The 25,342-nt window shown below is 42.1% G+C and overlaps 1 protein-coding gene and 1 long non-coding RNA gene across 4 annotated transcripts in view; one reads left to right on the forward strand and one right to left on the reverse strand.

Moving 5' to 3' along the window:
• The window catches only part of KLHL14 (kelch like family member 14), a 107,909-nt gene extending 87,248 nt beyond the window's left edge, over positions 1–20,661 (reverse strand). The window contains exons 1-2 of one of the 3 annotated variants that reach the window (XM_090039905.1): positions 19,977–20,661; positions 17,693–18,679 (exon numbers count right to left, since the gene is read on the reverse strand). In XM_090039905.1, coding sequence (XP_089896031.1) covers positions 17,693–18,639 — 947 coding nt within the window. In that variant the 5' untranslated portion in view covers positions 18,640–18,679; positions 19,977–20,661. Of the gene's footprint in view, positions 1–17,692; positions 18,680–18,963; positions 19,246–19,330 lie in introns of those variants that run through there. The other 2 variants (XM_090039904.1, XM_090039906.1) reach the window with 2 other exon arrangements.
• LOC149869197 (uncharacterized) lies at positions 17,885–23,488 on the forward strand. Its single transcript, XR_016441420.1, has 2 exons — positions 17,885–18,015; positions 22,653–23,488. It is a non-coding gene; the product is annotated as an uncharacterized LOC149869197 (long non-coding RNA).
• The last annotated feature ends 1,854 nt before the right edge of the window (positions 23,489–25,342 follow it).

Here is a 25,342-nt window from a genome sequence, read left to right on the forward strand (position 1 = left end):
AGAAAGCTATAGAAAACCATTAATCAAGTTTCATCATCACTGAATTTTCAACAGCAGGGTAAAATCGCTTCATAGAAACTCTTATTATTAGTAATACACTCCAGTAGAGGGAGCTTTATCACTCAGGTCCACACACTGTTTCTTTTAAATATAGCTTATCTTATTATCTAGAAAGTGTGTCTGGCTGACAGACTAATTTACATTTATATTAGTATTGCACCCCCTTTTAAAGAGTTGTGCAAAATAAACTCAAGCCAAGTTTTGATTTCTTTTAGTATTGATTGCCTTTAGATATGTGCCATCTCAAATTAATTTAAACAGAGAAACAACATACAATGGGAGATTCCAGCCATATTAAGCATAGAAATCAAACTCTTTGGAATAGTATTGTTAGATGATATAACACGGGATACAACTACAGATCAAGATATCTGGGAAACAAGATAACATCTGTCAGAAAGATGGAGAGGGAATGCTGTAACAAATGACCTTACTTATTTTTAAATGAATTTAGGGCTTATGTAAGGGACTGAATTGACAGCACAGGAAATGGAAGCCCTCACTTTATGTACAGAACTTACACATCATGGGCAGTGACAGTGTAATATTTTCCCACGCTGTCTTATTAATGTGCTTCAACCCTCATTTGGAGGGAGCACCTGCAATCAGTCAGTCCTTCTGACAATGCAGCCTTTGGCCCATAGACTGAAACTACTACTTATGGTCAAATAATGGCTTTTACCTTCTTGCTACACCATATCCGCTTGTGAGATCAGAGATAGGCTCATGATCCTTTCCAGCATGGGCTGGATTCAAACTATGACCTAGCTGTGAAAGCTTTCATATATGTTACAAATTCCCTGAGATGTTAAGTCTCTTCAAGTAAAGACTTTTAATGAGAGGACAGCAGACTGAAACTATGCAACTTGGGTATATAATAAACTACTTTTGTATGAGTTAGGGATCACTGCATGTGTAACAAGTGGCAAGCCAAAGGGGAGCCCTAAGTCAGTTATGTATGGTCATCCTTAGCAATAGAAAATAAATTGTTTATTACAATATTTTTGTGTTTCATGTCACATCACAGTCAATTCTACTTGTAAAATGTTGAATGTCTTTGTAAGGTTTAGCTGATAAAAGCTTAGTTCAATTTTCAACTTTCATCTCTGCTATTCCCTTCTAACCTTACAACACTGTGAGAAACCAATGGACAAACATGGCTCAGTATTTAAGGTACAGAACGAAATGTGAGGTTTAACTTGGAATTTCTAGACATTAGCTGCATGCAATCCACCCTTAATAGTATTAAAATACAACCCAATTTGTAAACGTGCAGTATTTTGATAAGGGAGTGAGACAGATTAAAAAGAAAACTAAAAGCTATTTTAGTCAGTGGGGTAATTATAATGAGAGATTTTGGGGGTTTTGTTCTGTTTTTATAGAAGTTTAATGTGAACTCAGCAGCCATAATCTTTTATAGGGAAAGCATTTGCAGTTTTTATCTAATTAACTATATGTGTTTTTGTCTAAAATATGTTGTGTGTATCTGATTTGCATTCAGAACCATTCCACACCACTGTATATTTTTCTGTTTAAAATATGATTTATTTCCTGGTCTTTAGATTTTTTTCCCCTTACTATACTGTTGCATGTTTGGTGATCTTATATTACCATGTGAAATACTTGACTTTTATATTCCGTATTTTGTAGCACAGTATATGACACAGTGATAAGACCATGAATCACATTCATATTAATATGGCTTATTTAATCTCATGTTCAATTAATACTATGAAGCTCCAAACTGTACAGCATGTATACTGGAGTAGTAAAAGCTTATTGGAAAAGCAGTCAGAGCTCAGGTACTCTGCATCTTTTTTGCTATAATGCTTTTTAAGACTGGTCTCTAAGAAACCTAGTCTTCCTTGATGTACATAGGTAATTCCTGTCGTTATTAATAGTTTGCATGTATACAACTTCTATCTGTAGATACCTAAAACACTTAACTAAACTTCAAGTCTCAGAGCACCATGTGGAATGTGGGTTTTACTTTGTCTATTTACAGGTATATAGACTGAGGTAAAGTTATTCAAGGTCAAAATGTTCAGACTTCAATGTCTCAAGTCAGGGACATGAACCTACATATTTAAGCACAGTGGTACTCAAACTTCTGCCTGAGGGCCTCATCAATGGCACAAGGCCAGATCCTGTGGGCAGGGTCAATCCATGGGCTAAACCCAGCATGTGGCTGGTGTTTGGGATCAGATTAACGCTGACCCGGCCTCACATACCAGATGCAGCTGTGGAGCAGACTAGCATGATTTGCAACACAAGTCCATGTCATCTGGCCTGCAGAGCTTCCCAAGGGCCTGGAAATTTGGCAGTGGGGTAGTGGTGGCACATCTTCCAGAGCCACTTCCAGAGCTGCAGCAATTAACACTGCCACTGCTACCTTGATGCCAAATTTCTGGACCTGTAAGGAGCTCTGTGGGTTGGATAACCCGGGCCTTACACTGGACTACACTGGGCTCAGCCTGTGGGTCAGAAGTTGAGCAGCACTGCTGAATACCATCAAATCCTACTAACTTCATAGGAAGTTGTGAGTCTTCAGCATCTTTGAGAATCAGGCCGGGGATTTAGGAATCTAAGCCAACTTTAAGAATTCAGTTTGTTGATTTGAGTATTTGCTCATCATGCACTGAGTTAATAGAAGACACAGGAACAGAGTCCAGCAATCTGGACACCCAGAAATTCTGCCACCATGGCATCTTAATGTTAAAGTTGTTCTTGCTGATTTACATTTTCTAATTAACATATCCGTCAGCCTGGCACTACCTGGCTTTCCTCATCCCTATAATTAGTGGTAAAAGTTCAGAATTGGCTCTACTGAAGAAGAGAGAAAAGCTCAACCTATTCCAGGTTTACATCCAATTGAAAGTTTCCATATAACAAAATGCCATAATCCAAACTGAAACTGAGAAAACAAACTGGAGAACCAAGAAAATGTCAGTCTAAAAACTCTAAAAGTTCTGAGTATAGTGTTAAAAGTATGACAACATACTACATTTTATGAGTCATCAGTCTTGGTGGTTGTATTAAATCAAAAAACATAAATTAGTAGCTAAAAAGTCTAGCTCCAATTCAGCAAAACATTTAAGCCTCTGACTAACTCTATGTACATACTTAAATTCTACCAAGGTCACAGAAATGCTTGAAGTAGGACTCTGCAGGCCATTATAGTATATACATTCAAAAAGATAATTTCTAACAACTGGTAGAATGAAAAACTAATTTTAAACATAAATGGTGAGAGTAATTTAAGAACTACCTTTAATCCAAGAAAAGGTACTATATAGATTTTTTCAAAGCTAACATCCTTATGTTGACACTCGTTTCACAGGTAACTATGACTAAGAACAAATTTAACAAACAAAACGAAACAGAATACAGAGTTTCATTTTCAGGTTAAGTAAAGGTTCTGAAGACCCAATTCAAGTTTCAGTTTGGACAAGACTTTTGAGAGGTTTTATTAGATTAAATGCTTTCATTAATTTAGGGGTGTACTTGGTAGCCATGTTGGTCTGAGACAAAACATTTGTAGTTAGCACTACAAATGAAAGGGACTCGGGGGTCATGATTGACCACAAGATGAACGTGAGCCTCCAATGTGATGCTGTGGCTAGTAAAGCGAGCAAAACTCTGGCTTGTATCCATAGATGCTTCTCAAGCAAATCCCGGGACATTGTATTTGGCCTTGGTGAGGCCGCAGCTGAAGTACTGCATCCAGTTTTGGGCTCCACAATTCAAAAAGGATGTGGAGAAGCTTGAGAGAGTCCAGAGAAGAGCCACGCGCATGATCAGAGGTCAGGAAAACAGACCTTATGATGAGAGGCTGAGAGCCACGGGACTCTTCAGCCTGGAAAAGCGCAGGCTCAGGGGTGATCTGGTGGCCACCTGTAAGTTTATCAGGGTGACCACCAGGATCTGGGGGAATGTCTGTTTACCAGAGCTTCCCAAGGGATGACAAGATCGAACGGTCACAAACTCCACCATGACCAATTCAGGCTGGACATAAGGAAGAATTTCTTCACTGTCCGAGTCCCCAAAGTTTGGAGTAGACTGCTGCCAGAGGTGGTTCAAGCACCCACTTTGAACACCTTCAAAAGCAAATTGGATGCCTATCTTGCTGGGATCCTATGATCCCTGCTGAGGGGGCTGGACTCGATGATCCTCTGGGGTTCCTTGCAGCCCAATGCCTATGAAATCTATGAAAAAGACATACAAAAAGCTAGAACTCTTGGTTTCAAAATAATACCTTTTATTAGATCAACTGGACCCAGAGGGACAGCCTTCCATCTTCAGCTCCCTCTGTGCAAAAATGAAGTTTATTTCCTACCTATGGGGACTTTTTACCATCTTGTACTGTCTACAGTTTTCCCAAAGCCTGACAAAGGGACTTTGATCCTGAAAGCTTGCAGAAAAGGACAATTTTCTTGCCATTTTCCAGTTAGTCTAAAAAAGGTATCATTTTGGAACCAAGAGTTCTAGTTTTTTTATATGTCTTGATTAATTTAGTCACTTGCCACAAGTGTAGCAACGCCAGCTGTTGCTATGGCAATGACAGTTTTTGCACCCTTCCCAAGGACATCACCTGGATGTATTGCCCTGGTCACCACTGGCCAGTTATGCTACTGCCACTTGTGGATGTGTATACAACTAAACCCTTTTATCTGACTACCCAACTGACCAAGGAAGGATCTAGGCTTGTGGATTACTTAAAGCAAGATCTAAGAACAAGCCCTCCTGTCCGAACTCTGAGAAATCAAGAGTATTTTTTATCCTTGGGAGTCCAAGTTCTGCTCTAAACACCAATACCTGAATTTTAGCCAAGTCCTTGCACATGTCCTGCATGCATGCAAGGATAAATGCAGGCTCCCTTCACAACAGTGGCCTAGATATAATTTTATTAGTTTTTTAATACATTCCTTTCTCTAAAAGGACACATCTATGAGCAGAGGAATAAAGATTCTACTTTTATTGTTGTGCTTGGGAATCAGTCTGCTTGGCACAGATAGTCTTTCAAACTTCATTCTCTCTATATTCCTGCTTAGTAGAGGTCTCTGAGAAAGGTATATAGTATATTACAGTTTATAGCAACATCTGCTTAAGCCCACATTGGGGCACTCCTGGTTATTTCCTCAACAAAAGATGGAATGACCTGGAGATTACTGCAGGAGTTGGGGAACTGAAACAGGAAGTGGTTTATGAAGCTAGGTAGATGTTGGAGGAAATTAAAAATAGCAAATTGTGGGAGTGACTTATCATGGGAACTGATGTCAGTTTGCAATCTCTTTGAGCTATTAAAATATTTTAATTTTTGTCCAGTGTACTAAACAACAGATAGGCACTTAATAAATCAGAGAAAAGATAGTCATTGCTCATTGCTAGTGCATTTCCTTTCCTTGTCTTATAATTTATTTTAGATGCAGAAGTCTGGTGTGAGGTTGACTGAATCAATGAAAAATCTGATTGAAATTTTCTTGATTGAAGTGCCACTTTCCTATTGATGGGGTTGCCTGCTGAGACAGGATGCTTTTTGTGCGAGTTCCCTTTTATACTCATTTCCCATATTAGTTGCCAGGTGAATATCTACTCAGTCTATTAAGAATAATGATTCCTGATGTGACCTGCAGCTCTGAGTACCTGACCTTTTTTTACTAATACAATCACAGTCAGGTTTCATGTTGTTATTAACACATGATGATCTCTAAGTCACTCCTGATAAGTTAAGACAGCAGACTTCTCTGTTCTTAATTTGAGGACATTTAATGTGAATATCTTCTTCTCTGGGGATTAGATTCCCTATGTTATTGGGTGTTTTAAGCATGGGCTGCTATTCTGGAAGTCTGGCATCCATTATCACAATTTCTTTGGGAGGAACATGCAGTAATGTCCTTTTCATCATTGTCTCCCTGCATTACCAGCTTATTCTTCATGTTGACAGGAGATTGGTACCAGTTCCTCAGAAAGATTCTCTGTAGCTCTCTCAGATGGAATCTTGCCAAGGTTGCTATATCAGTACATGAAACCATTGTTCCTTGCAGCTTGAGACAGGCTCTAATAGATGCTTTCTTTGTCTGTGTGACATCGTGGATAGCCAGCCAAGCTTATCTTCTTGAATCTTTCCTCCATCAAAGGCATGTCTGATCTTGTGTCAATGACTATGTTGAAACCAACTTCTTTTTATGGAAGTTTATTATGAATCCATGCTCTTGTAGTGCTGATACTGCAGAGTTCATTGCTTCCTGTATTTGCTCTAATGATTATATCCACCCAAGTAGGTCATCCAAGTACAGGTATATGTAAATTCACTGGGACCTGAGCTCTCCACTATGTTGTTAACAGGTCTGTGAATACTTAAGGGGTTTCATATGATCTCAGTGGAAGGAACTTTTACTGACATTTTTGCTAGGGACTCTGCATCACAGTCTCGTTAGGACAGCTGTGCAAATAACTGATTTTGCAGTTTGCGGGCAACTTTGTAAAGTCTCAAACACTCATTTAGATTTTGAGTCTTTTAAGACTTTTTTAAAAAAATTAAAGGAGACAACATAATTTTTCAGTTTTCCAGAAATGTTCCTGTTTTCTCAACACAATTTGGTACAACTAAAATGAGTTGCAAAATATTTCAGTGTTACCAAATATGTGGTTTTCTTTTATTTTTTGTGGAGGGGCAGGTCTATGGAAAGTGTTCTGTTGATATGTCCATTTGCTTGATTAAAGTGTAGAAATCTGTGGCTTACAGGGTGTACTCTATTTCTCCCTTCTCCCCAGCTATGACTCCTTTTCATTAGGATGCTGGACTAAAGAAATGAGAATTTGTTGGTTTTCTCCAAGGCCTCTAGTGACTAAACTTGTTTCTGCTGCATCCTGAAATCATTCTAAAGTTTCTTCCTGTGTCCCAGTTTAATAGAGTGGAGTGTGGGCGGTCAGGGTGGAGCAGCTCTATTGCAAGGTCATAAGCCAGGAATTCAGGGCCAGAGATCACAAGCCACACTTATGTACCAGAATAAGGGTTAGGGTTGGAGTTTCAAGCCTGCCCAGGGCACAGCAGGGAAACTGGCTTCCTAGACAATTTGCTACTTCCTGCTCTGAGCTTATAAAAGACAGTGCAGGCAGAGCACTTCCTGAGGGATGACTCAGCTCAATTGCCTGACACTTCCAGATGGGGTCTGGGACTAGATCTACCTTTAATGAACAGAAGCCCAGGGGAGGAACAGCCAGTCCCAAACCCCAGATGGAATAAATCAGAGAATCAAACTGAGTTATTCCTCAGAAAGAGGGCCCAACCCACACTGGCCTATATAAGCTCAGACCAGACAGGTGCAGGCTGTGAACCTCCGGCTTGTGAAACATGCTCTTATCCACCTGACTGTTTCTGATTAATCCTATTCTTGTCTTGGACCTCCCACCCTGAACCAGATGCTTGCCCTGACCACAATCTCACCACAACCTTGGCTTGATTTTGGCTTCCACTCAGCTAAACCCATTACCTAGCACAATCCATTCAGATGGAATGCCTATGCCCTGACAAACCTCACACTGCTCCAGCTGGGCCCATATTTGTTAGGCCCACAGGTTCTCTAAAAAGCTATCCTTTTGCCAATATTGGGCATCTTTTCTTCCTTTGATTTCCTGAAGGCAAAAATAAATTTGTTTGATTGTTTTACTGTTTTTTTAAAGCTCCTTCAGCTTCTATTTTCCCTACTTCTCCACGAACAGTCTACTTCTTTCTAACTTGGCAGCCGGTAAACTTTTTTCAGAGTTGGTTATTTGCCTTCCAAGGACATAACAAGAGATATCTACTAACAACTATTCTAAGTACCGTGGTTCTCAAGGACAATTTCAGAGAACCAGCAAATATTGTAGCTATGGAAAACAATACCAAGAAATATTTCTGAGGATTGATTCCAACTTTCTCTCATTTAAAATTTCAATGTATCATAGTTTGTTACACTGTTACACCAATCAAGAGCTGGTTGAGCAGAAGCAATTATGAGAAGTGATGTTAACAGAACGTGAGAGCCCAACCCTAAATCTCTTTCGAGAGTTCCTATTGACATCCTCTACGGATATTGTACAAACATTCAGGGAGGTTAGGGAAGGGTTAGATCAACTTAAAATGGCCACTTGATCTAAAGAAAATCGGGATGGGTGGGGGGCTAGCAAGGAGGATTGGGGGCAAGCAGGGTCTGCACAGGGGAGATCAGGGGGGCCAGCAGGGTCTGTGAAGCGTGTTGAAGGAATCAGGGGGCAAGAAGGGTCTGCAGTGGGGTGGGGGGGGTTCTCTCCCCCCCCATTTTTAACCCCTGGACCAACCTCCCCCACAGCAAACCAATCCCCCCAATCCTGCCCACCTTGCCCCCAATCCCAACTTACTTCCATTGGCTCCCAGCACCAGGAGCAGCTTGTGGGATGGGGAGTTTGAAAGGCTCAGTGGGGAGGGGCACTAGTTGGTCTGCAGGGGGGAGGCCAGGGGGACTAAAAATAGCCCAATGGTATACACGAATAGGAAAAGCACAACCTTGGTGACTGGGAACTGTACAGAAGTTCAATTAGATTGGTCTTGCCAAACCTGCTTTAACTTTAACTACCACCAACATACAGTTAACTTAGATCAAGTCCGCCATTTTTAGACTGATCTAACTTTCCTGAATTCCTGTATAGTTCTCACTTAGATTGAACTAACTAGAGATCTAAGTGTAAAGTCCACACCTGGACAAACTAAGTTAAATCAGACAACAGCCACCTTGCTGGGGTCACCTAACCCCAGTTGTCTTTCTGCCTACAGCGGGAGGGCTGGACCTGGTGATCTGCAAGGCCCCTTCCAGCCCCTAACAATCTATGAATCCATGGCCATTTTTAATGCAGTCTAACCTCCTGGTAACCTCCCCAAATATCTGTATGTATGCTGAGACACCTGTTTCATTTACTGGTCTGTAATTACAGATACAGATCTTACAGTTATCATTCCACCCCTGAGATACTTCTCTGAGAGCTCAAAGCCAGATAATACCCTTAAGATTTACAGGAAGAAGACATCATCTGCATAAGACTCTTTCATTCAGAATCCTTTACCTATGGTCTCCAAGGGATGGGGATGCTTGATCATGAAAGGGAAGAAGAAAGTAGACAGGACATCACCAAGAGGATATGAGTCTGAGGAGCCTATGCATCATCCTTCCTCTGACTACATGGTACTAATATATGAAAGACATGCTTTGTGGGTCTAAATTATTCTATGAAATTACTTCTCTGATGAGTATTCCTCTTAAGGAAAATTGTGACCAGGCAAGTCCCTGGTAGAGCAGTCCTATTAAAATAGTCCTAATGAGGAAAAGACCACTGTAGGTGTAGGACCTTTTTGGGCATGGCTCAGGTCTTTTGAGGATCTACAAGGTTCACACTCATGAGACATGGCCTGGTCCATGTGGTAAAGGAGAGAACAGCCATCATCTCCTCCCAAATGGAATATTTAGAGAATATTTCTGTACAGAGATTCCTTCCCTAATTACCACTTCCAGGGGGTTTTACTCTCAATGTGACTGTATTTCCTTCATCACCTTCTTTTCTCCTAATTTATTTTATTAACCTTCCAGAATAATAGTCAAAGAACGTGATGATGAAGCTCTCCTTTTAGAAGATGGATTAATCAGAGGTTCAGAAAGATTTGTAAAACTAGAATATCTATATTCTATATTTGTCTATATTTTGCTGTACAAGATGGATCATCAGAAACGTTCCTGATGTGTTATTTCTTGCACTCATCATATCTGCATTTAGAAACTGGATTTCATCACTGTAGTTCTGAAGTATTTCATCACGTCAGGAGACATGTGTCTTACAGGGAACTTATTGTTTAAATATTTGTCTCTCTGAAGCCTCTCTGTTCCTTCCCGCAGTGGTCTGAACTTCAATTCTTCTTCTTGTACAGGGGTCAGAAACCTGTGTCTTGCTGGACTGCAGCAGCGTAGGGCACAGCTTAGCACGTAGGGCAAAGTGGCAGCAGTGACTTCTAGTTTGCAACTGCAAATATGTGGCTGGTGGCAGCAGCTGTTTTTTTAACACCCCGCCCCTGAATTGGAAATCAGCACCCAGGGCAGTTGCCCCTATCATCCCCGCAGCTATGCCTCTGCTGAGCTGGATCCAGCCCACAAAGAGGCTGAATTTGGCCCGTGAAGGTCCAACCCATCTTGGAGCAACAGAAGAGATTGGATAGAGCTGTGCCAAACTGTGAGCCCTCCTCCCCCCAACTTCACAAATAGTCCTGTTGTTCTCTCATGCCTGTGCTTACCCTCACAGCAGAGGGATCAGGGATTTGCAGTGAAATTAAGTGTGGGCAATTTGGGTACCACGTACAACGTACAAATATTAATTCAGGCACATAAAGGCCTATGGGCTTGGGTTGGAACCACAGCGAAGACAGATACCAAGGTAAAGATTAATAAGTACTGACAATTTTAAAGACATGATTTTCAGCTGGGTCTCCAGTTTTTGGCTGTAATAACTATACCCATATTTTTTCACTTTCAAGTAATTGTGGGTATACATTTTAGTCTGAAATTTAACTACTTATTTTATGATCACAAAAGGGCTGTTGGATGCCTGGTGACTAGCATATATAGCTGCAATTTAATGCAACCTCCTCCACTCCTACAAGCTGCAAAAATTAAGATCTGGTTGAGGTCTACTGATATCTTTAAGACAGAGGGATATCTGGAATGTAATTATCTTGTGGCAAATTTGTAGATAAATAAATACAATATGAAAATTATTTCAGTGCTATAAAATGTCATGGCCTCCTTTACATTTTTAACTTGAATGGTGCAATATAAAATAAGACCAAATATATGTCTTCCCTAACCACAAAGGGTCCCTAAGGACTTCCCACTATTCACCTTTCACATCAACAGCTGCCATGTTTCTGATTATGAGAAATGGGTGGCTCTACTTTCAAAGCCTTATCAGTGTCATTCATGTTGAAGTGGAGGTGAATACTAAGCAACACAGAATACTCTGAGTGACATCCTATCACCACTGAAATGAAAGCTAAAATTCCACAGTCCAGAATTCAAACATCTGGCAGCTGACGGGACAAAATACAGGAACTGGACCCTGATGTGCTGCAGGGCCTTGTTGAACACAATTACTAGATGACTGGGGAGGCCCAGCCATCCTCTTTTGATCTTCAATTTCATACTTTCTGTTTCCATTTTTTCCTATTAAGACATATGACATATGAAATGGCTTTTGCAAAAGCTGAGCTACCTACCTGTGATAGAAGATGATGTTTCTACAGAAATAGGATTTCTCCTTTACCTTCTTCAGTCTTTTTACTCCCAATGTTCCTTCCTTTTCTTTGTTTGTCTGTTTTCCTCCTTGGTGATCTATTGTTCCTCTGTTACCATTTCACTACTGCGTATTCCCATCCCCTTGCTCTTTCATCTATGCTTCTTTGCTCCCTATTATTTATGGCCTCACTCTCTATCATTCTCTGTACCCTTCTTGCAGGATATTTTGTTCCCTTTCTGTTCTTATGGTGTCACCCTCTTTCTCATTTGGATTTCCATTTTCTCCTGATATAAGATTCCTACTTAGTACTGTGCATTCAACTCAAGACAAGAGCTGACCACTATTAAATTCTACTGATTTCAATAGGAGTTGCAGGTGAGATAGAAACGATCACTTTGCAGGGTTTGGCCATTAATAAACTGCCTCTCCCTCCTATACCTTCTTCTGCCATTTGCAATTGACAGTAATATGACATTAACTAGATATGGATAATTAATGGTGAGTAAGTGACCACCACAATGTTTTGCAGAAGGATAATCCAATTTCTGCAAAACATCAATAATATACTTTATAGTTTTAGTAATGTCTTCTCTATAGTTTTCTCTCAATCCTCCATCAGGATTGCTGCATGTAAATAATCCCACCAAAATCATTTTGAATAGCTTAGTCATCTCTGATAGCGATACTCTCTACTCGACAATGCTCACGCATGCAGCAGACAAAGTATACAGGTACTTTCTTCTTATTAATGAAATGCTGTACTGAGGTCCTATAAAAATAAGAAATCATTGCAAGTGGGATGTTCATTATCTGAATGCAATTCTTTCTTCTTATAATCACAAACGATATGAAAACAACAGGAAAACTGTGAACAGAGATAGGCACATATTGCAGGGATGTAGTGACAACACAGACTTGTAAATTTCCCTTTAAACAGGTTGCAAAACATGTCTGCACACTCCCCATTATAATCAATGAGAGACTTTTTACTAATTTCAGCAGTTGTGGATTGATTCTTGTGTGATCAGACCTTTTTGCATGTATAACACTAGGCGCATCTACACAAGACACTAAATGTGCAGTAGTCTAATTCGACTGTGGATTAATGCATCATGGCAAAAGCTGTGCTAATGTGCTAATGCATGGTCCAATTAGTCTACTGAGAATTAGTCACAAAAAACTGTATGTCGGTGCTACTGCACAGTACTGCCAGTTACTGTGCATTCAGTTAGTACCTAAATTTATTACAGGTACTAAATTGAATGTGCAGTAACCACCGTACATTACTGAACATGTAGATGCACCCACTGTGTATACCATCCTTTTCCATATAGTGAAAACACATTTATTAAAAAAAAAAACAAAAAGATCTGAGTCTGTTCTCACTCGCGTAAGAGTAAAAGTCTGTTTCAGGAAGATACCGTGAGTGTTGCGTGGAGTGGGGGGAGGGGGAAAACATGGAAGGAAGGAATTTGCCAGCACTAAGATCAGTGCACAACTCCCTTTGACTTCAATGGATCCAGGATCTATGTTCCTGACTTTCTGCATAGAAAGAGTTCCACTGGGCAGGTGCATAAGTACCTTCCTGAAAGAGGGAATTATATCAGGTGTAAGGCTACTGAAGTCAAAGAAGTTCCACAGAGCAAAACTGGAAAAATAGAGATCAGAATCACCGATACTACTCACACACTTGAAGTTAAGCATGTGCTTATATGCATTACTCTATTCAAATTTAAGTGCTGAGAACCTTACAGGATCAGGCGCCAAAGTCACAGCATCCAATGGTGTTCAAGGAAAATGTCACTCTTAAAATTTCTAAAAGAGGTACAGGTTAGTTGTTGTTCTTAGCAAAACAAACATATTGTGGATTTCACTGGAGTCTCACAGCAGCATCCAGGGAGAATCTGTTTGGTTTAGAAGTGAAAATCTGTTTTCTTTTACTTAGAGAGACTCCTAAAAATTCAACATGAAAGTCACGCTGGATTCACTCTAGCTCTTGTATCATCTACCATACAGATTTTACTTTTGGAACTTAATAAATAAGTCTGTCTGTGCTGCAAAAGCCAGAATAAGTCCAGATCCCTTTTCCAATAGCTATACTAGTTCCCCAGTCCTGACAAAAGGAAAAGAATCAGATTAGCCAGAAAATGGAGCATCTATCACTCAGAATTCATACGAAGAACAGGTCTATTGAGTAAGAAAGCATCATTTTTACATGGTTACTTTTCAGAGCAGAACAATGATAGTGTAAGCTTCCTGATTTTACTCATTTGTTTAAGAAATGTGACAAGGTCAAATTCCAAAGTGCTTTTCAAGTAGTACATGAGAGAAGTGTGCTGATTTAGATAGGTAAGAAAGTTATCAGATGAGTTCTAAACACTTGTGTTCTCCCTGATTTCTTCTATAGGTACTAAGAAAATGTTTATGTCACTGTACTATTTATTTTGCAGTGAGAAAAAAGGAGGTTGTATACAGGGAACAACTTATCTCCTCCTCAGAGACCCAGGCATCCTTTATGAATAGCCTCTTACAGAACTTGTTTTGAAGTTCCAAATTACTGATTTCATTGTTGCTCTAAGGAAACCAATAGTCAACTTTTAAAATCTTCCTATGTGGATTCAGTGTTATCCATCCATCTATTCATTTACTTTGCTGTTCACAAACTTATTGATATTCTTTCCCAGTTCCATTATTCCAGACATACTTTTTCTTAAAAACAACATTTTCATTGAATGTTAACCTATCAGAGTTCACAGCTTTAGCACACCTGTATACAAAAGATAGCAAAAAAAGTCTGGCTAGTGGCTGTGTGTATAGGTTTGGGTTTGCTTCTGTCATTTTTTTTGTGTGTTTTTTAAAAACGTTTGTAAATTAGTACAATTTGAATGAATGATGTAGGGATCTTGATATCAGTAAGGCACAAGAGCACTATAATTACAGTACTATAATCCAGGCACAAGTAAAAAAAAATACACAAAAATAATTCTCAATTCAAGTTTGTTTTGGTAATTTCAATATTTTAACATTTCATGGCAGTTTTTATGTATTTTGTCAAGAAGAATGTTTTAAACATTTTATATCTACTCCTGGTGGCGCCCCAAACAAAACAGCAGAAGCTGGTTACTAAACATACATTAAAGTTGAAAAGGTGACAATGTAAACTTGATCTATCACAGTTAATAAGGACCTCTAAAATTATTATCGACGTGGATATTGAACTATTACAAATTATGAACATAGGAAATTCATGGTCTCTCTTAGGCAATTAAATAGTTGGCATTTAGCTTCTAATTTGGGTCTAGGTGAAGTACAGTCCTTTTTGTGTACTTCCCTGCTTATAGGAAAAGACAGCTTCCAACAGCAGGAGTATCAGATTCTTACAGCATCCATGACACTTGTAAGCATTCAGTGGTCAGAACACCACTACATATCCTTCAAATGATATGGACCAGTGAAGCTGGAAGGTATCTTCACTGAACCAAGCAGCCTGGTATCTTAGCAATCCACCAGGACACGAGCCCCAGCATGCCCCAGGTGGTGTGCAGAATCTTGACTAAAACAGGCAGTGGATTTTACATTTTGAAAGTCAACTGTCCTGACTGTTGAAATCTAAGTGTATTTACCAGATATAATCCTGGCAGGGCCTCAGAAATACTACAGGCAGCAGAATATCTGTATTAATTTTTATTTAAGTATTTAGCAGTGGGAATCACTTATGTAGTAAGATGATGGGTAGTATATAAAGCCCAAAGATAGCTAGCTAGCTAGGGCTAATAAAGGCACTTACAGTATTTCTAAAGTTAAAAAAATTCTTTGGCATTGGCACTAAAACATCATGTTATCTAAAATATGAAGTATTATGACATTCTTTCCTGGTATTTCCTAATATTATTAATTAGCCCCATTTGATATTGATAATAGTTAAAATGCAGAATGAAATCTTCCAAACATGCTTTGATTTCTGTAATGTTGTGTCACCACATTTGCTTTTCACCACATCATTCTTCAAACCAAATGAAATAAAAACATAATAATACCCTTCTAATTTAGTAGTCGTTAAACTATATGCTGTGCTATCACCTCCTGACACCAACCTCATATTGTCAATCTTTGACATCAGGATTCATTACCTTATTAACATGAAAATAACTGAGATGTCATAGATATAAACATTATGAAGTCATAAGTTTTCATGCACAATATGGATAGTATTTGAATGTTAATAATATTAGAACAAAAGTGAATAATGCAATTCTTTTTGTAGAGTCAATCAACCATATTTTGGTATATGTGTTATGTCTTTAAAATGCACTATATTGAAGATCCAACTCCTTTTTAAAGAGACAGAATCAGAAAAAAATATGGCCTATCATAAATAATTACAACAGGTTTTCAAGACATGGACTTTTACATGCACTGTCAAATCTAACATTTACACTTTAGTATTACAGATTAGGTATGATGGCTTATGGAGTTGTGGTGATTCCACAATAGAAAGATGAGAAGCTGACAAGATACTGCCTCCCTACACAAACAGCCGAGGGAGCTCATAATAGGATTTAAAATTGATGCTAGTAAACCAGAGCAGTTCACCTCTTACAAGCTTCTGCCCACATTATATTTTAACGGACATACACTAAATTATGACTGCCTCCCGCACCAGGTAATCCTGTTTGCTGGGTACACACCTCTAAAAACCGTTTTGTACTAGGACAGCTGAGCACACATCAAACTACCCAGCTCTGGAGAACAGCAGTCATATCTATTTGAATCGGCTGTGTCTCCAAGCATCCACCACTGAGTTGGGCATCCAGTAGGAAAACGCCCTCCTTCACCTTTGACTCTAGTCATTCTCCTAGCAAATGTGGCCCACATTCCACAAATGAATAGAGAGGTGTTAAAAGACAGAAGAGCTTTGCTCTCAGTTACTAGACCAATGCTGTCTTCGGCAATAACTCAGCTGAGAGAAGGGGAGGGAACCAAAAAAGTTTGGAGGTGTTTATGTTTGGTAGGACTGGGAGGAAGGCAACAGTACAACCCCTGATTTCCTTCTTTGTCTGATTCTTAAGTAAAGGAGATTACCTTGAAGAGACTGGCCACTTTGTAACCCGAAGTCCTTTCCTAGAGATGATAGGTCCTGATTTTACAAAGAGGAACAGCAAGCTAGGGCTCTAGAAACATGTCTGGAAATGATTATATACATATATATGTCTATGTGTGTGTTTACACACACAGATATATACACTCACCATATATATAAAATGCAGTGCGCATGTATATATCTCACATACTTCTTGTATACTTGTATAAAAGATATATGCACTTCTCTGTATATATATATATATGTTTTATATACTGGTTTATATATATGTATGTACACTGCAGTGTATATGTGCATAGTAGACTTGTTGTATACTTGTGTATCTATATACCTGCACCGTGTATATATATTTATATATATAGTATACTTGTATACATATATATGCACACTGCACTGTATGCATGTGTGTGTGTATATATATATTTCATACTTGTATACTTGTGTATATAAATACACATACACACTGCACTGTAGATTTGTCTACTTGCATACGTGTGTGTATATATATATGGATATGTACTCTGTGTGTATGTGTGTGTGTATATATATATATGCATGTGTGTATATATATTTCATACTTGTATATATAAATATACACACACACACACACTGCACTGTAGACTTGCATACTTGTGTGTGTGTGTATATGGATATGTACTCTGTGTGTGTGTGCGTGTGCACATATATATGCACACTGCACTGTATGTATACATATATATCGTCTATACAAGTATACAGTACACATACATACACACACACATATACATTGCAATGAGTCCACCTGGAGAGAGCACACAGATGGAAGCTGGTGGGCCAGGAAGGTCCATCCCTTGCTGCTGGAGGGTGCAGTATACCAGTCATTGCTCTGGGGGCTTATGTGAGGAGCCTGTGGGGTCCACGCCTGGTACCTGCCACCGGTGTGTCCCTCCCCCTCCCCACACACACACACACACACACACACACACACACACACCCGGGTTGTGGAGGAGAGAGCTGCTCTCCCCTCTGCACTCCGCCCGCCCGCCCCCCCGGACTGCCCTCACCCCTGTGCCCGAGCTCAGACTCAGAGGAAAGGCAGGGCCCTCCCGAGGTCACCCGCTGCAGGCAGGACCATCCCCACCCAGCTCACCCCAGCCAGCCAGGGAGGCGCTGAAAACACTCCGAGGGTGTTTGTTGCCGAGAAGTTCCTCGCTGCCTTGCCCCTGCCCCCCAGCCCAGCCCCCCCAGCCCAGCCCGTACCTGCTGGCCAGGCTCTGCCTGCAGTGCTGCCTGAAGGGCATCAGGTGGTAGTTCATGGCGTCCAGCAGCAGCTTCTGGCAGACGGGGTCGGTGCGCATGAAATCCACCGACTGGACCCGCTCCACCAGCTCCGGGGCCGGGATGAGGGCGAAGCGGAGGCGCTTCATGAGGTCGGGCGCGTACTGCATGCGGGTCTCGCGGTCGTGCTCCAGCCAGAGCACGGACATCTGGAAGAGCGCCAGCTCCGACTCCACGGGCGGCGGCAGCGAGTCGAGCAGGGCGCGCATCTCCTCGAAGTTGAGCAGCAGCACGTCCTCCACCAGGTACTTGTTGGCCAGCTTCTTGGTCTCCTCCAGGCCGTGCAGGGCGGCGATCTTGCACACCTGCTTGTAGTTCTGCACCGAGATCTGGTCGTTGAGAAACTGGACGCACAGCTTGGTGACCTGCGGGATGTGCAGGATCTTGCTGACCGACAGCACCTCCTCCACCGTGTCCAGGGACAGGGTCACGTTGGCCGTGTACAGGTACTCGAGCACCAGGCGCAGCCCGATGGACGAGCAGCCCTGCAGCACCAGGTTGTTGATGGCCCGCGGGCTGGCCAGCAGCTTGTCCTCGGGCGACGACGACGGCGTGCCCGGCTCCTCCGCCGGCGCCTGCTCCTTGGGCGGCCCCGCCAGCCCGTCCGGGGCGCCCGGCCCCAGCCCCAGCCCCAGCCCCAGCGAGTGGTGCTGGGCGCCGCCGCCGCCGCCGCCGCCGCTGGAGAAGAGCGAGCGGAAGTACTGGGAGCAGGAGGCCAGCACGGCCTTGTGGCAGTGAAACTGCTGGCCCTGGGCCGTCAGGGTCACGTCGCAGAACAGCTGCTTCCTCCACAGCAGGTTCAGGCCGTGCAGCAGGTTGTCGCTGTGGCTGGGGTCGAAGGTGGACGTCCTGTCCCCGGATCTGGACATGGCGAGCGGCTCCCTGCCTGCCTCTAAGCCCTCCTCCAACCTGGGCAAAAGCAGCGAGGGGGGGGGAGGGGGCTTGTGAGGGGTGGAGGGGACACACACACGCACACACACGCGCACGCACCGGCAGTCAGTGCAAAGCCCCAGAGGCCCTCGGGGCTCCCCCCGACTCCCCGGGCATGGCTGGAGGGAGCAGCTGCCAAGGGGTCCCCGCAGCCCCGGGGCAGCCTCGGCTGGGCTTTGTCCTCCAGGCGCGGGGCTCGCCGAGGTGGGGCTTGGAAAGGCTCCCCCCCGCCTCCCCTCCCCTCCCCTTCCCTTGCAAACTACACTTGTTTCCCAGGAAGGAGCGAGGAGTTTGGGGCCCAAGTCGGCGCTGCCCGCGTCCCGCCCCGGGCTTGCTTAACCCTGGTGGCGGGCGCGTGCCCGGGGCGGAGCGCGGCAGCCCCTGAGGTGCCGGCACCAAACTTGAGCCGCCTGCGCCCGGAGTTGCGGCGGGGCCGGGGGCGGCGGTCCGGCCTGGGAGCCGCCTCCTGCGCCGCGGCTTTAAGTCCCGTAACTGTGCGGGAAGTTCAAGCTGGAGGGGGGGAGGGGGGCATGAGCACAGAGACCCCCGCCCCGCCGCCCCCCCCCCCCCCCCGCCCAGAGCCGCCCCGCTGCCTCCCCGCGGAGGCGGGATGGAGACGCAAGGCTCAACCTGCAATTGCATCTTCCCGTGCAGGGGAGAGGGGCGCCCGCGCCGGCCACATCCCGCCTCCGAGGGAGCCGAGACCGCCGCCGCCGCCGCTCCGGGGGATCCCGGCTCCTTCCATTGCAGCTCCCTCTCTCACTCACTCCTGGCTGCCGCCTCCTCGGGCTCGCTTTATTTTTGCCTTATTTATTCTGCACGGGAGGGTGGTGGGGAAGGGGCAGGGGCAGGGTCGGGGGGGTCTCCAGAGCCACTTTCCCTGCCCCGGTCCCGCTGAACCCAACCCCCCCACCCCACCCCCTTTGCTTTGCCTTTTCCAGCGTGGGCTGAAGAAACCTCTAAGAGCCTCTCCCTTTAAGTGGACCCGGTCAATCCCCCCCCCCACACACACACACACCACACACTCACACACACGCACACTCCTCCTCTTTCTCCCTCCCCTTCTTTCTTCCTCCTTTGCCCATTTCTTGCAATCGGAGTTTATTCTCCTCGGGTGTGTGTTATTATACAACTACCCCTCCACTCCCAGCACCCACACACACACACACACACACACACACACACAAATACAGCCCCCCTCCGCCCCAACAACAAACAAATCGGAAGACATGAGAAAATAATACACAGACGGCCAGACACAAGGCCAGAAACTTACCTGCTCCACCACCAGCTGCCAAAGTAAAGGTTCACTTAAGCTCCCCCCCAAAAAATCAATTGTCCTTCCTTTTTAAAGGTTTGATCGCTCCTTCAAAAAAAAAAAAAAAGGAAAGAAAAAAAAATAAAATAAACCTTCTGGTTCCCAACTCGGAGCAGTCACTCTTTACAATTTATTTTGTCGTACATCATTTGATCACCATGAATTAGCAACAGCAAGAAAATGTACGAGAGAGAGAAGGGGAGAGAGAGAGAGAGAAAGAGAGAGAGAGAGAGCGCAGAGCTTTCTGCAAGAGAAGAAGAAGAAAAAATGTACGTGTGACAAATTATGCTACCAAGAAACAACACATCATTATCCTTGGGCCTGGGGCTCAGTGAGTCGTAACGAGAGTAATAGGAAATCCACGGTTGGGGAGAGAAACGGTCGTGCATGGCCAGTGGAGAGAGACCATACAGGGGGATGGATGCTGGAGAGACTCGCAAAATTATGGCTCAAGGCTATTGTAAAAATTGTCGAGCGTAAATGACTGCGATTTCAAACATCTTTGGAAGAAAGAAGGGGAAAAAGCGAGCCCCCCCCCCCCGCCTCCCTCCCTCTCTCCCTCTCTCTCTCTCTCTCTCTTCTCTCTCTCTATAAAGAACCGTCAAGTTTTAGTGCGCATTGCTAATTAGTCAATTTCTCTCTGCCTTCACAGGCTGGCGACTTTGCTGCTGAGCTGAAACTGCTAATTTCTGTGACCAGCTTTTTTCTTAGCTGTGATCTGGATGAATGAGTAGCTGTCTCACAGAGATGACAAAAATAAACTCTAATCCCCCCAAAAATTTCCACTACATCTTTCTCATGCATAGATTTATGATCTTCAAGCGCCCTGTGCCATATGCAAACTTTTTGTGTCTGTGTGTCTGGGTATATGCTGTTGTATTCAGGTTGCACTATATTTGTTTTCTGCCTTCCCCCCTCCACCTGGATGTGAGGAAAATAACATCCGATCTCCATACCCAATATATATTGTCACTTTTTTTTTCCCCCTGACCCTTGGATTTATGTTGGTTTGACAGGGTACACCCTGCCTATGTGTGTCATGGGGCTGGTTGTGGGGTGGAGGGGAGAGAGAGAAAGTCAGGCTAGTAAACGGTATTAGTGGTAAACCATTCCCTTTGCATTTGTTCCCCTGCACTGTTCAAGATTTATGATCTTGTTTGAAGGCATATTTTCTCTATCGTTTTGTCTGGTTAGACAACCGTCTCTGAACTTCACTGTCAGCTCTTCAACAGATAAGGGTTCAGAAGTCACATTTTTTTTATTGGAAGATTAGCATATTGTCAGATTTGTCTTTTGGTTTCGAGTCTTTGCCATGCAGAAGCCTGAATCAAAGAGTAGGGAAGCAGCTGCACTTTTACAAACGTAACCTTTCAACTTTCTGCCACATTTGATACCTTGGGAAGGTGCACTTCATGTTTTTTGACTCCGTCTGTTAGGCATTTTGGTTTTTTTCCTCCACCAAGGGGCATTTTGGTAGAGGACACGTTCTCCACACTTTGTCTCATGATATATTGCACCCTCACATTTATAGCTTTGTTCTTCTGTTGTCAAATCTCCAATCGTCCAAACAAAAAAAAAGTATGCCCTTGAATGAAATGCACATGAAAGGAGACTGGAGAGCACTTACAGAAAGTTTTAGCTGGTGTGAAATCCATGAGCACTACACTTCCCAGCTAATAACAAGACTCTTGTCATTAAAATACACGCCAGGGGGGTGTTTCCTTGAAAGCCAGTGCTCATTGTCTTTCTCTTTAACTTGCAAAAGGATGCCAATGCATCTAAGGTTGGAAAGAAAACAAGCTGGAAGTCAGATTGTTCAGGAATTTGGAAGTCCCTGAAAACATGGAAATGAAAAGAGCCAGGACAGTTCTCACCTTCACTTGTTTTCTGGTGGCCTAAAAAATGTGTTGTGCCATATCCTCCCATTTTTCCTTATCAGAAAGCTCCTTGCTTTCAGAAAGAATCTTCCTCTTCACATAGGCCTGCTGTTATCTCACTTATAACTGCAAGAGATTTAGAACAGATATACATAGTGAAGCAGTTGATGCTATAGAGGATGGTGCTGGACCAAAGGAATAATACTATTGTACACATCTTCTAACACCATTTTCTTTGTTTCCCTCCTCCTATGTCATTTCCCCATCCTGTGTCCCAGATTTGGATCCTTGGCAGGTTGAAAGAATCCTCATGAATCCTAAGATTCCCCCATTTCAGTAGTAGCTACAGCTATCAAGGATATGAAGTGTCACTAAACTGTGGTAGATGGGAAGAGCAATTTTTATATCATCCTTGTGCTGTTGAACTTTATTGTATTACTGCTGTAATGGCTGTAAATAATCCCAGAGGGTTTTTGTATAGTTCTTCATTAAATGATGTGTCACTTACCCTTACACCACTATGGACTGCAAAAAATATGTCTTTGAAGGATTCAGCTGACCCAGCCAACGTTTTGCAGATTTTGGGGGCTAACGAAATTAAATGTTTTGCTCAGTAGTGGAAAATACCAGGGGTATTTTTTCAACTTTGCTACGCTAAACCAGTATCAAAACCAAGGCTCATATTATTTCCATAAACAATTGTTGGCCATTCATAAGCTATAATCGTTTAACCTTTAGCAATTATTTTTTTTCCTAGAGAAATAACTGAAGTACACCGAATTGGACGTTTTCTTCAGAAGTGAGTGGGTTTTAAGGGTCTTAAGGGCCTAAATTTTACTTGCTTTTGAAAAATTATCAGTTATCTGGGGGGCGGGGGCAGGAGTTACTGTTCATCTTTTTGAGCCAGATTGCCTCTTTCCATGGAAAACCCTGTAGGAAGCTGGTAGGGGAAGAAAGTCTCATGTTATTTTTTCTTGTGAGGTTCCCCCATACCTTCAAGGAGCCAAACCCTCCATCTGTTCTATAGAAGGAAAAGGGAAGTGTTTCCTCCCCCTAACCCAATAGAGAGAAAAAGGAACTTGCCCTGTGGGACTTTCAGATCACTTGAGAACATCACTGATTTCAGGCTATTTATTGAAGGTCACAGTCATCAGCACAGAGGCCTCAAGCATCAATGTTACTGAGCCCTCAGCTGGCCAGCTCCTGCCTTTGAAGAAAGTTCCACTGGCTGTGGAGGGCCCTAACTTCAGATTTCCCACTGCCTGCTGGGAAAGGATGAAATATGTTGTAAATGCACCCTTTTCCTTTACTCCCCATGTATTGATTCCTGACCCCTATAGATGTTACCCCATAGGGTATTGTGGTGGGAAGGACAGTACTGAAAAAGACCTGAAGCTTCTGTATGGGAAGGGGGAGATCTTCATTCAAAGAGCACCAATATGAACATGTAAGGCCGTGTTTTTAAACTTCCAGTTAATGATAATTCCAGTAACTAAGCAGAATGAATATTTTTAATACAAATTCTCTATTAAAGGATTATGATTTTTAAAATCCCCAGTAACATACTTGTGTAAAATTAAACAAATCTCTATACACCTTATGCTCTATGTTATTATATTTCCATATTTTTTGCCACAAAATACCTACACTGTGATAGACACCATCACACAGATCAGAAATCAGCAGGCTCATTTGCACAGGACCTTAATAAAGGCCAAAGGTAAATATCAATTTGAAATACCTCTCTGTCATAAAGGCTGGTGGTAGGAACTGGATTTTAGCTTACTCCATTGTTCAATGTGCAGAAATTGCCTTTCTGTATTTGATCCATCCTGCTGAGCACTATCAGCGGTTTGCATCTCTGCCACTATTGCTTTTAAAATGGCAGCAGAGACGCGACTAGTTGTCAGTGCTCAGCAGGACTGTCCGCATGTAGATGCGATTTTGTGTTATAGTAAAGTAAAATTATTTTTCAAAACCTCAATAATCTTGAAAAAGTGTACAGAAGAGATAGATCATCACTTAATGGCAAAGACTATGTCACACAATGTGTTTGGACTGCACCTAGTACTTTGTGGATGCTGCTGTAATTAAAATAAACTAAGAAATTAACAAAACCAATGTGCAATATAATCAGTAATATTGCCACACAGTCCATATGACCTTATACAATACGTTTTGAGTTTTTTTATATAACATACATAATTGTGAAAATATATCTGGTATTACACCTGTTACTATGACATATATTCCTCATATCTGTAAGAACAGTAAACCTTTTAACCCATTTTTTGCTATGTATGGCAGGATAAAGAGTTGCTGTTGGGGTCAGAGCATGACAGTGCAAGTCGAGACTTTAAGACTGTGTGATCAAAGATGAATCATTTTAAATACCTGTGGCTTAGTTTACACATTTATATAAAATGGGTACAGTAATAATCTACAGCAATTTTATGAAGCTTAATTAATATTTGTAAAGTGTTTTGTGAGGAAAAGGGGATGAGTGTGTATACATCTGTATATACACAATATTTACAGAAATATTTACACTAATCTACACAGATATTTAAGTAGCAAAATATTGTTATTATAAATGAATATATGTTGAGGTGAGGTAATGATAACATTCCTGTGCTGCAGAGTCATGTGTCACCTAATGCTGTAAACTCAAAGCTCCTGCTGAAGTTTGGGGGAACTACTGTGTACACCAAAAGGATAGATTCTGATCTTCAAAGCACTGAATTGCACAGGGATAAACTCAAGATTTCTCCCCACTAGAAAGAGGATTAAATTATACAAAAAATAAAATAATTCAAAATATAATTATATTGGTGTACAACCAAAATGGCATGAAAAGTGTTTTATGCAAAACAAAAGAAAAGGTTGTAGAAAACCAGCACCTTTTGAAAATGTAGTTAGCTATATTGCATCTAAAAGCATTGTCATAATTTGTGGGACTGAATTCACAACTGCTAAAAGCAACAGCTAAATGTGTGGAAATCAAAAGGTAGGGCAGACTAACCCTCCAAGCATCTTTTCTGAACATAATTTAGTATTCATGAGCAGAGATGTAGTTAGACATGTGAGTCTGAAGCCAGGTAGAAGGTGCAAATCTAGCCTGCCTTGTTTCTGAGAACTCATCACTTAAGAACATAAGAAGTGCTATTCTAAGTCAAACCAATCATCCATTTAGCCCAGTATCTTGTTTCCGACAGTGGCAGTAATGGATACTTTATAGATAGGTACATATGAGCTTTAGTGCTTGTTTTTGCACCTTGGGCCTAACTCAGGGACACACTGCTGTGCTCAAGTCCATCTTCATTAATCCAGCTATTTAAGCCCATGCCTAACTTTAAACCCACTGTTATATGGTTTCCTATATAGGCATGCTTTTATGAAAAAAGGTCTGTATAAGCTTTCAACTTACAGTGAAAGCACTAGTGATCA

Source organism: Crocodylus siamensis, chromosome 3 (assembly GCF_052110815.1).
Source record: "Crocodylus siamensis isolate JL-2025a chromosome 3, ASM5211081v1, whole genome shotgun sequence".
Lineage (NCBI taxonomy): Eukaryota > Metazoa > Chordata > Crocodylia > Crocodylidae > Crocodylus > Crocodylus siamensis.